General features: G+C 41.9%; 1 protein-coding gene across 1 annotated transcript in view; it reads right to left on the reverse strand.

Moving 5' to 3' along the window:
* Positions 1-792: 792 nt before the first annotated feature.
* The window catches only part of MYLIP (myosin regulatory light chain interacting protein), a 32,754-nt gene continuing 20,413 nt past the window's right edge, over positions 793-13,133 (reverse strand). The window contains exons 3-7 of the mRNA XM_075314730.1: positions 9,205-9,384; positions 7,291-7,488; positions 6,456-6,620; positions 4,377-4,797; positions 793-3,083 (exon numbers count right to left, since the gene is read on the reverse strand). Coding sequence (XP_075170845.1) covers positions 2,994-3,083; positions 4,377-4,797; positions 6,456-6,620; positions 7,291-7,488; positions 9,205-9,384 — 1,054 coding nt within the window. The 3' untranslated portion in view covers positions 793-2,993. The remainder of the gene's footprint in view (positions 3,084-4,376; positions 4,798-6,455; positions 6,621-7,290; positions 7,489-9,204; positions 9,385-13,133) is intronic.

Here is a 13,133-nt window from a genome sequence, read left to right on the forward strand (position 1 = left end):
GCCATGACGCCGTACTACCCGCCCCCTTAAGGAGGCGGGTCGCCGGCCAGAGCGACGTCGCAGGGCAGGTGAGTGCATGTGAAGCTGACGTAGCGATAATGTTCGCTACGGCAGCTATCACAAGATATTGCAGCTGCGACGGGGGCGGGGACTATAGTGTGCAAAGTACCCCTAAGTCTTGTACCAAATGATATTACAGTCATAGGTTCTAGTCACTCAATTGACATTACTAGAGGACTACTGATAACAGTCAGACCCATAAACTGAACGGAGCTGCAGCGTGCATGCTCAATCTCTGCTCCATTAAGACATGTTTGCACTCCAGTCATGCTGGCTTTATAATAAAATACACACTTGGGAATCTGAATGGAGGGAACATTGTAATTTAGCCTGGGGAGTGCCATTCCTATACAATTCCATTTTAATATATACATTTATTTCTCCTTCTATATGTTTTAACCAACTGCCAGGTTCTCATTTTCCAGCAGACGGGTCTATTGTGTAATGTGAAGCCTTTGGTTCTTGATGACAACCGTGCATTTTCCAGTGTAAAGCCGTCATAAAGACAAAGTACACATAATAGACGGATTCTTTCAGAGCGGTTCATTATATGAGCTGAAGGACTATCCTGCATATTTGCACTGTCAAGGCACAGTCTCAGCAACAGATTATCTTTGTTCCTTGCAAAGACACAAAGCAATGGAATTTCTAACTAGTAAAACAGTTAATAGCAACCATTAAATAAGCGGTGTTAAATCCAACAGAAGAATCGCAGACATCGGGGTATCTTCAGAAATCCTTTATTTAACTGAATATAAAAGACAGATATTGTCTACCACACTAGACGGGAAATGACTCCAGTGTTGAATGTGGAAGCAAAAAATCCATATATTTTACAAAGTGAAAAAATAAATACCTCTAGGAATTTGAGGCTATACATCAATGTGCCATAAAAAAAGTAGAGCTAATTTTTTCGTTTTTTTTTTTTTTTTTTTAATTGGTTTTGACAAAAATGTCTGTGCAAAGAAACAAAATGCATAAGGAACAAATTACTGCTACATTAAGGCAATAAGAAAGGTATATAAAGAACATCTCTCCATAAAGTGACAGTGTTAATTTTCCCAGCTTAACATTTGCAGGATATTGCACCAAAATGGTCATCGTGGATTTTCCTATATCTGCGTAGGGAAGCTTCTACTGTTCACAGCGGGAAGTTCCACTCAATAGAACTGAGCAGATTTTCCAAAGTGACCTTAAAGGGAATCAGTCACCAGGTTTTTGCTCCCTCATCTGAGAGCAGCATAATGTAGATAAAGAGATCCTGATTCCAGCAATGTGTCACTTACTGCGCTGTTTGCTGTCATTCTGATAAAATCAATGTCTCTGCTGCAGATCTAGCAGTTAGGCTGCAGTCACATTAGCTGGCGAGTCTCGCAGATCTCGCATCACCTGGTATGGGCTGCCGCTCTCCAAACAGGAACAGGTCGGCTGCATGTATTTCTATGCAGCTGAGACACTCCTGACCGGAGAGTGTGTGGCCGTGTCGGGTGATGCGATGCAAGAGTCGCGTGAGTCACGCGAGTCTTGTAGTCAGTAGTTCTCTAATGATAATCTCCTGCTGATTAAACAGTTTATTAAAACTACACTAAGCAGCTCAGTAAGTGACACATCGCTGGAATCAGGATCCCCATCCCTACGTTATGCTGTGCTCAGATTAGGTGACAAAAACCGGATGACAGATTCCCTTTAAGATGTGAAAGCCCACATCCTACACATGTATAGTGAACACCCTAGATGACCATAATGCCCAAGTAATAAAGAAAAAGGAGGAGGATAGTGAACAGGGTGCAGAAGCAGAACACACTAAAGTCTCTATGCATGGCATTGAACAAAACGACAAATACTGAACCTGATCATTTTTAGCAAAAACTAATTCCTTCAAAATAAAAAAAAAAAAAAAATTTAAAAAAAATTTAAGCCAACACCCCATTTGTGCCCTTTGACCTACAATTTACTGTATAAGTCACTTAAAATAGTATTACTGGAGCACATAAAGCTATTTATTCATATATAAAAGAAAAATAAAGGAAAACAAAAAAAAAAACAAAAAAAAAAAAAAAACACACTAAAAAGCATAAACTGGATCAGCAACTAAATGCTTGTTTTCTAATACTGATTCATAGGGATTACTATAGGGATCAAATAAATAAAAATGTACAGAATATAGCAAATAAAATAGAACAACTAGTGGGCTGGTCAAGAACTAGATGGCAGAGTAAAATGATTGCAATGAGTTCCAAATTCTCAGTGCAGTCTTCACCATATTAAAAAAAAAAAAAAAATTAAAAAATTAATGGTAAATTTGGAATTCTTTGTACTACACAAAGGTAGAAGCAATAATCTCCATGTTCTTGTGTAGCCAGTGCACCTAGCCCTTTAACAGTGTACTCCCCACCCAATTCACTAGCTCTAGCAGCAGCATACCCCATGCTTCCTTTTCAGCAATTTCCCAACTTTCTAGTGAATTAGGCTTCGCGCTCATATATAACCATAGTCACGCCACTGACAAAACTGGTATACCAATATTCAGTTTTAAAAAACAAAAATTTAAGAACAAGTGGCAAGGAAATGGCTTAAACTTAAAAATACACCTCTTTAAAAATCCTAAAAAGTAGGCGTCCACTATTGGGGTACGTCAGAACCAGGTCTGTGCTATGTTTGACGGAAACCAACAGTGGCTCATCTAAAATAAAGGTCTGCTCACAGAAGAAAGAACGCGATCATTCCGAGATCAAATCAGTCACAAAAGCAAAAAAACAAGTAGAAGAATCCTTCTTTACAGGCGTCTTCCAGCAGAATGATGCACTCTATCCTCTCTTCTCTTTAGTTGTAGCAAATTCAATGGTTGTAGCATTTCATAGTGTAATTCATGGCAATGTACATAGATACAGTTAGATTAAAGTGTCCAAGGCTTAGTTAGGTTTTTTATCTTCTTAAATAACAGTCAGATTTAACAAGCTTGTGTGTGTTGGCAAGTAAACGTGCTGAACGTGATCCACCGATGCCCGGCAAACAGGACAGGACTGAAGAAGGAAAGGAAAGAATGTCATTAGTAGAATTAATTTGGCCTACATGTGTTCATGCTGCCTAAAGGCAAAACAGCCCCTTAAAAGAACCTTTCAGATTTTTTATGCGTCTGAACAGGACTATTTAGAGGTAAGCGTGGCGTCATTAATCAGGACTTTTTATAACTCACCGTTGAACAAATATTAAAGGGATTGTCCAGTCTAAAATGATAAGTTTGCAGTCACTGAGACTACAGCATCCTCTTTGCACACACTGTGCGCTGCGAGGATTCGCTAGTTTCTGAGCCGATAACAACAGTCACGTGACTGAAATTGTGAGATATGCATGATCCTGGCCAGAACCCAACTAGTTGGCGTGGCCTCACTCAATACAAGTGTATGGCGTGGGCACGTCCCACTAGTAGATGGACGTCTAGTGAGCACATACTTGCGCCATACATTTGTATTGGGGGTGAGGCCACCCACACTAAATCGGGTTCTGACCAGGCACATGCATAGTGCACTATTGCAGTGACACGACAGCTGCTCCTGACTCGGAAACCGGCGACTCCTCGCAGCGCAGTGTGTGCTCTGGGAGGATTCATAAGTTGCAGTCACATACAGTGACTGCAGACTTATCATTATAGACTGGACAACCCCTTTAATATTTTAGACTAAAGGCCGCTTTACACACTGCGATATCGGTACCGATATCGCCAGCGTGCGTACCCGCCCCCATCGGTTGTGCGACACGGGCAAATCTCTGCCCGTGGCGCACAACATCGCCCAGACCCGTCACACTACTTGCCTTCCCTGCGACGTCGCTGTGACCGGCGAACCGCCTCCTTTCTAAGGGGGCGGTTCGTTCAGCGTCACAGCGACGTCACAGCAGCGTCATTGAACCGCCGCCCAATAGAAGCGGAGGGGTGGAGATGAGCAGGACGAACATCCCGCCCACTTCCTTCCTTCCGCATTGTGGCCGGGAGGTAGGTAAGGAGAGTTTCCTCGTTCCTGCGGTGTCACACGTTGCGATGTGCACTGCCGCAGGAACGAGGAACAACATAGTTACTGCTGCAGTAACGATATTTGAGAATGGACCCCCATGTCACCGATGAGCGATTTTGCACGTTTTTTTTGCGACGATGCAAAATCGCTCATAGGTGTCACACGCAACGGCATCGCTACAGCAGCCGGATGTGCGTCACAAAATCCGTGACCCCAACGAGATCGCTGTAGCAATCTCGTAGCGTGTAAAGCCCGCTTAAGCTATAACTTCACAAGTGAAATGACAACCAAATAATATGCAGTTACCTGTAATTGTGTGGCGCATCTCTCGCAGCACACCATATGCCCACACGGGCAGAAGGCAGAATTAATTTCCTCTTCACAGCACACCATGCACAGCATGGCTTCTTTCAGTTTCCTCAGCTTCTCCTGCAGCGCCTTTGTTTGCTGACAGCTGAGACTCTCGCAGCTGTTACAGTCAAGAGTACTTTCCGAGGTCTTGAGGGGTGACCCCTGCCCGCTATGGTCATTCCTTTGGTACAGATCCATAATGCCAGCATTGTACAAGGCTCTTCGTGCATGGTCGTAAACCTCTTTTGATGTCCTTTTAATATCAAACACGTACTTCTTGCCAACATTAATATTATCATTTAAAAATAACGATGCAAGGTGTCCTTTAAGATCTCGGCTGTACTGCATCATAACAGCACTTGTAACAGTGTCACACCTAAAAGGAGAAGATGGAGGATTATAATTCACAAGCCTAGCAAAGAAGAGTCACTACTTACGCACCAACAAATTTGTCACACTACCCATTACAAAGAAGGTGTCAAATGGCAAAGTATCTGAGAAAAATGCTCCTTTCTCCACTTTATGCCACACCTCCCGTTACCACAAACTACTGAACTCATCATTCACATAAATCAAATCTGGCTTAATCTTCCCTTTCCCTCAGAGAGAGCGAAGGGGGAAGAAAGGAGCAGTGTAAGGACAGAGTCCCAATTGCGTCTAATGCGAGAACACCGGATGCAATATGCTAATTACCCTTGGCTCAGGCTCTGCTGCAAGCATGGTCCGAGTGTCTTGCGACTGTGGTCTGTTCCTGAGATTGATCACAGGTGCGGGAGGAGAGGGAGTGATTAATCCCCCCCCCTCATCTCCCCTATTGGTAGCCTGTGCGTATATCGCACTGCACTTGGATAATCCGAGTGCAGTGCGATGTTTCACCGCACCCATAGACTTGTATGGGTGCGAGTAGCACGGCTCTCGCAGACAATTGCAGCATGCTGTGATTTTTCTGCGAGTTTTTCCTCAGCCCTAAACAGACTGAGGAAAAACTCGCAGATCTGAGCTGCAGCATTGTCTAACATGGGCCTGTGGGTCATTCCATGGTAACTTACGTTACATTCAGAAGCCAAAAACTGAGTTAATAATAGCTACAGACTGTTCTTTGAAGGCAGGCACAAAAATGAGTGAATGTATATTGTACACTGGACTATTCTCATCACAGTTTGATTTTTCAACAGTACAAACTAAATACAAAATACAATGTTATTCCGAGGAAGCTAACGAAACGTGCGCGTCGGGGCACGTTCTCTACTCTGGCATCCACCCTGACATGGGTAAGTGTATTTAACCAGCATATCGCTGCACGTTAGACCTGGAGACAGCTGCCTGCTATTTAACTAAGCCGACCTTTGTAGGCTCTTTGATTATGACAGTTATCTGAAATGTCCCCTGTTCTCACGGCAGCATTATAGTCCCCTCTTATATTGACATGAACATATGAATGCCCACAATGTATTTATGCCTTATTTTTAGGACTAAGTCCATTGATGGCTGCTATTTCTGTGGTGCATTTTGCTTGATAGAGTCATTGGAATTTTGATTTCATCCCATGTCTGGTGTCGGACCTTAGTGCATTTTGTCAGGATCCCTCTTTGTTTAAACATGTATGTAATTTATTTTTATATTTAATATCTGTATGACATATCTAATCTTGCTACAAATTTATCTTGGAATAAAAAAAAACCCAAAAACTTATATTCAAGCAAGATACTAGTCTAGACTTAGTCTACATATATAATAATATGATTCCCATCTTTTCTCCTGTTTATTATGACTGTAAATTGGGTTTAGTCATCTACTAATAAGTAATGATCCTATATTCTGCCCTTCTTTGTTTTGTTGAAGAATGTAATACATGTAGGAGGACTGACAGCATATGTTTTTAGTTTCATTCCACTCTGACCTATACAGAAGGAGTCCCATGGCTAGAAGCCCCTCCATCATGTCCATAGTAAAGCAAACTGAAAAAAGTGGTCTTCACATTTCAGTTTAAAGTTAAATATTGAAATAGATTTATAAAATCACATACACACTAACCTGTAAAACGCATGCGTTTCGGTTATTGCCCTGTAGAGTCCGCTGGCTGCTCTGGTACTGATCACTTTAAAAAGAAGAACCAAACTATTTCCAGACTCCTTGGTTATTGTTAAGTATACATTCTTTCCTGATTGTGTTGCCATCTGGATAACTGGATACGTAATCCTAATTCACAAGGAACATAGAAAAAAAATCCCAGAATGAGTATATAATTAAAGGCGGCATCAAAAACAGACTGCTTTGCATACAATTGCTATGAGTCTGCCTAGGAACAACACTGATGAACTTGCTTGGAACTTTCCATCCTGATAGGAATTGAATGGCGCACCATTGAGAAGCCACCATCTACTAGAGACATTGCACAGAGCATCTCTTGTGCGGGGCCCATGTTCACCTAATGACATCAGTGAGTTCTGCCTAATACTATACTTAGATTGCAGTGTCATCTTGGCCACAGGCAATTGCCCCAAATTTTTTTTTTTTTTTAAATGACATTGAAGCCGATGGATGACACTATCACTGACTCACTTAATACACATCAGGATATGTTGAGTTAATCGTTAAGGAGTCAAATCTGCCCAATATGACAACAGCTACACTTGGTCTAACACCACAATGTTTGAGAACTTTGTATCCCTTGTTCTTTGTATCCCTTGTTCAGTACATAAACACATTTAGTTACTCAACACAAAGACAGTAATTGTACCACGTTGTTCCAAAAACAGGAAGCGTCTACAAGTACACAAGCGCATGCTACAAGACACATGATGGGCTGACAGCTGTGTTTTTTAATAACAAAGGCTGGCAATCTGCTGAACCTTTACATAATACCTACCTATTAATTGGGCTGAAGTCTTCTTTGCAAATGGATACACCTTCAGGGCCTATTCCAATGATCAGCTTCTGTCCCTCCGCGTCTCGCACAGAATGCCACTCGACCCCGTAGTTTGCCAGCGTGGATACGATCTGCAGAACCTGATATTCCCCTGATGCCTGGCTTAGTCCTTCCAAGCTTTTGTGCTTTTCAATAATACTGTAAGGTGACAGAGAAGACAGGGCGTTCACTTGAATGGACACGCAAGGAGCATGACAAAAGCAGCAGATCTACGCTTAGTACCTGGAACTAATCTTTAGTGCAGGATGAGCTATGGAAAACCATGATTGTGCATTCTCTGCTAATCTCCTCTCAGTCATGCTAAGCCCGGTTATGATTAGAAGATGGTCCGCTGCATGCACATATTGCTACAGAATAATCTTATTACAGCAAGGAGAGGATTTTTCTCTTTTAAATATATGTATACCAACTGTTAAGCCAGCAGAGCCATGTTACTTATTACATAAGCACAAACAGTGGTGTGCCGTCTCTAAGTGTTGAACAAATGAAGGAACGCCGTCCCTGTTTTACTTGCCAGGGTTAAGCAATCCATTAACTCGCAGCAGCTGGCCAAGAACCTACAATCATACAGCCCTCGTCTTGGAGGCTTCACCGTACACTGCGTAAAGGGCTCGTCTAGGCCGAGATCAGCAGCTTACTGTGAGGGTTTAGGAGGATACATCAGTCAGCTAACAGACTACAGAGGTTTGGCAAGACGGCTTCTCCCACCATGTCCATGTTTAGTAAGGACACTTAACGGAAGAATAGATTTCCCACAGTAGCACGTTTGCCATAATAATGATTTCTAATAATGACTTCAGTTCTTACTACAGAATTCATGTGATCTAGAACAGAACAAGTCATATAATATCTTTTTGTGGCTACACCTTCCATCTTCTCTCTTCTGGACGAGAGTGAACTCATTAAAGGTAACAGGTTTCCCCCAATATAAACTATGGCCACCATATTACAGTAGTATACAAGCCCCCAACTCTCTCAGAATATCTTAAATACCTTTTATAATCCCCTCATACGGTGCAATCTGGCCCAGTGCGTGTTGCTGGTCTTGGTTGGTGCCACCTCTCCCCTCCCAGGCTTCAGGCAGATTATGTATCCTATGCAGTTATTGCGCAGGTGTACTTCATTCTGCGCATTACAGTACATGGTTGTACCTTCAGCAGGGCAGAGTGAAGTACACCTGCGCAGGAGCAAGATAGGCGTGGACGATGTAGGACACGTCATCCATCTGAAGCAGGGCAGGAGTAAGGCGATTGCGGGGGACAGAGGAGACGCCAATCTGTCCAGACTGCACTGGTAACTTTATGTGGCTGTCCTGATGAAGGTCTGCTCGACTCAGAAAAGAGTAGACAAACCACTTTAATCATTACCTCGGATTTCTCTTCCATTGTGCATTTTAATCCATTTCATGGAAAGGTTTCAGATTTGATTTGTGGATATTGCAGAGACCCGACTCATGCACTTCAGTGGTGGTGTCTCACACAACCGCACTAGGTGAGCACTTCTGGCTCGGTTATTCCAATAAGACCCTATTGCGCGCATATATATTTATATTATGTTTAAAGTAAACTAACCATTGACATTTATAGCAAATATTGCACATAGGAAAAGGCAAAATGACTAAAAAAGGTGGGGTGAATTGCTTGTGCTTTTTAGAAGCACTTTGTAATTTTACCCATTTAACAAGAGGAGCCAACCCCATTAAAATTATTTCTTCCATGATGGCAGATGTAAGCAATGTGAAGAACAATTACTGGACTCTACTACTATATTATGGAGAGGCAAGGATGAATGTTAAAAGCTAGCGTGTTATCACAGATATAAAGACAATGAGCAGACGTTTGTGTCCTTTTCTACCTCTCTAATGTAGCAGTGTCATATTCCTTTGTACAGAGATTCTGGTATCGGGCCGTGTTCTGGTTATAGTCTCCATATTCCAACTGGGCAACCAGGGCGCTCAGCTCCACCGCCTGCTCCAGAGAACACTGCAGACGACCGGCCAGGAGATCATCCTTAATGTGCAAGAAAAACATGTGCCTAATAAAAAGACATGAAAACAGAAAACACATTTAGTATTAATGCATACATCTATTTTTCACTATTTTATGCAATCTCGTTTATTTAGCTTTCACACAACACCATTTTGTCCTAGTATCTAATTGCAAGTTAGTGGTTACCAAAAAGAAGTACTGAATGTAAAAAAAAAAAAAAAAAAAAAAGAAGAAGAAGTGTCAGGTTTTATACATTGAGGAAATAAAAAAAAAAACAAAAAAAAAAAAAAAAAAAAACACACAACAAAAACACGCCACATGCACAAATCTTATTATGGCCAGCACATAATGTACCTGGCACACACTGTACACAAGACAAAACAGTGTGCTGACTATTTTGGGAGAAAACAAAACGTGGGCAGGTAGTGGTAATGTTGGCATTGACCACACATTTCCGGTAGACACTGATGTCTATTAATACAAGATACGGAAGAATTACCAGTCCTAAGATGAGGATATCAATTGGGTTGGCACACCTATAACACTTGCATAATAAAGACAATTATAGAAGGACAAAGTAAATAATGCATCATATTAGCACATGTCCGATAGCAAGAACCAGTGTACAGATGCCTGATTAGCGACTAAAGCAGAGAAATACTTACACCGGGTAAATTAGGCCAATAAATGCAGCCACTGTTAGAAAGACTACATCTCCTAGCCTGGAATAGGAATGTTATAGCCCAATTACAGGGGCAATGTCAGCTATTGGTAGAAGTCATGCAACAACTGTAGAATAAACAGTTCCATATGGCCCAAGGTACGTGAGTGCCCGGCTTGTCTTCTGGTACAGGTTTACCACATATGGAGGGGAAACTCTTAAGATCTATAAGTTTAGTATTTCTTTAGGGTATAAAAGGCAAAGCACCAAAAAAGAAAAAAACAAAAAAAAAAAAAACAAAAACACACACACACACACACACACACACACACCTTTTTTGTACTTTGAACACAATACTTATTTCAATATATTGCAAACAGAGGTGGTTGATCGATAGAAAAATCAGGGCATACATTGCATATCTTGGGGCTGTATATCTTTCCAATAGGTCCGAAGACTTGGGAACAGATTTTCAGCTAATGCTATAAATATATAAATCCTTTTTTCATTAAAAATAAAAGTGTAATCTCTCATCAGTACATTGTGATCCTGTGCAAGGAAAAAGAACTGGCGATAACAGTAATGAGCAGGCGACAATTGCACTTTTTCCTACGAGAATAAATTAGTAAATCTCCTGTATATTTTAACACGGCGTCTAATTTATACCAATTTCAGGATGTGTAAGCTTTATTCTCATTACATTTGGGGTAAACAAAATCCTTGCTTTATCAAAGAATGGCAGAATGGGATCGGCCCTTTTACATTTCCTGACAGACGACTGAAAGCACAGCATGCCGCTCTATTATCTGTATGGAAGCTTGTCAAAAATTGATGAAAAATGGCTCCTAACAAGACCCCTGTCACAAATGTCATCTGGGTATTTAGAAGAACACCAGGGGAATGGAGACATCCAATCCCCGACTGTGCTCTGTACTGGCACGCACAAGACCTTACCATCCATCAGTTTTGTACACATACCCCTTTCATATGAAGGCACAAAGTTTGCTATAAAAGATTGTGCCATGTTATATTAACACTTGTCTGGTACCATAAAACTTAAAAAAAAATCACTAGTGGTACCCATCTGCATGGGGTCACATTGATCCCATGGCACCAGTCAAGAGTTAAGAAAATGCTGCCAAGAGCAAAATAAGCCTTAGAGAGCCACATTATGGCTACACAGAGTGCCAGGGGTCAGTTTTTTGTGAACGAGTGTCTTTATCTATATTTCCCAGCCTTAGCAGTCAACTCAAAATCATGGAGTAATGTGATATGGATTGAACGACGGATCAAAATCTATGGATCCGTGAATAGGGGGCAGGGAGTTTTTCTATATTCTCCCCTTTCTCATCTGAAAAACTTGTCATGTACCAGTTTCCACCATCACGTTGTGATCAGTGTCATCCCTGATGAAATTCGTCAGTGATTTTTCTCATACAAGAAAATCATTGAGCTGTAAATGAGCCCTTATGCAGAGTCCACGCACACACACAGCCTCAAATCCCCGATACACAGACAAATGTCGACTTCAGCTGACGATCTAGTCTGTATGGGGGTGCTGGTTGACTGAGGTCACTCACACATGTCTGATATCGGATGGTCGATCATTGTTCTCCCTGAGAAACTGTGGGCTTTTGGCTTTCTTAAAACAAAAGCACTCTGCCATGTGAGCTTGTGTGCAGGAGAGTCGGCTGATATGGCTCTTGGCGGAAGCATCAGTTGGCCGATACCCATCTAAGGCCCCTTTCACACAGCGTCTTGCCTTACGTTTAGTGGTCCCGTCGGGGCATCCATCCGAACCACCCCTCCCGGCAAAACGGGTTTCGGACGCATGCGCTGACAGGGCCATTGAGTGCAATGGAGCAGACTACATTAGCGTGTGCTGTTTTATACTATTTTCGGGCACATACATTTTCTGCAGGCGTACACCAATACGTCAACTACGTTTTGGTGTCCGCCTGCAGAAAACATATATGCCCGAAAATGGTACAAAAAGCACAAGCTAACGTAGTGTGCTCCATTGCAGTCGATGGCCCTGTCGGCGCATGCGTCTGAAACAGGCTTTACGGGGTGGGGGGGGGGGGGCGGTTCAGACTGATGCCCCGATGGGACCACTGAAAGTAAGGCAAAACGCAGTGTGAAAGTCGCCTAGTGTGTTACAATAAAACCTGCGATTCTGAATAACTTAGTAATTTTGAAAACAGAATAAATAAGTTCTCTACAATTACGATCTCCTGACCTCTGTGCAAATGTTACAATTACACGAGGATTTTAAAAGAATATATGGATGTTAGGAAAAACCGTAGAACAGGAAAATCCAATCAGCATCTGGATGTTTTAATACATCTTTACGGCACTAACTTTCAGTCTCATTTGGTTGGTAAAACAAGCTTTTGGCATAAACTTGTTCGATATACTTTACCATCTATTGGTAGGGAAAACACAAAAGAAAGGGACATCAACAGCCGCCACAATCCGGGGAGGAGGAAGTCTCCGCACCTGGTGTTCTCCAATTACAGCCCTCATTGTGTGCTAACCTTTCCCCTACTTACCCTATTATATACCAAGTCTGCAGCTGGATACGTCACTTAATATCAGGCAAACATCCAGACTGATGATGGCCTCTACAAAAGCACCATGTTTAACCACTATCAAGCCAAACAGCAAAGCCTACATAACATACAGCCCTACTCTTGGCCTGGATGTCGTTGAGCCCTCACGGTCTTATACTACAAGGACACCTCCTGACTAGTCTCCACTCAACGGATTGGATCGGTGCAATTCACTCATCAGCAGGACACACAAAATCTGTAGGGAGTCAATATCTGCTAAATGATGGACAAGTCTCTGCTGAATACAACAGCTTAGAATGATCAATGTTCCCCATTAACACTTCTGAACCCTAAGATGAGGACTAGACAAGTAGTTGCTAACCATCCCTTGTAATTAACCACAGGGGAATATTTTATAGGCAGACCAGGCAAACCTCCTCCATATGGATGCTAAAATTATTTTCAGTGATTTTTTCAATGCGCAAAACAAATAAATGGTCTCCATGTCAGTGTTCTTCCCCTCAATTTTCATTAGCGTTTGGTCACTGTTTCATCACTAATTTTCATTATAATACACACACA

The sequence above is a fragment of the Anomaloglossus baeobatrachus genome, chromosome 6, assembly GCF_048569485.1.
Source record: "Anomaloglossus baeobatrachus isolate aAnoBae1 chromosome 6, aAnoBae1.hap1, whole genome shotgun sequence".
Lineage (NCBI taxonomy): Eukaryota > Metazoa > Chordata > Amphibia > Anura > Aromobatidae > Anomaloglossus > Anomaloglossus baeobatrachus.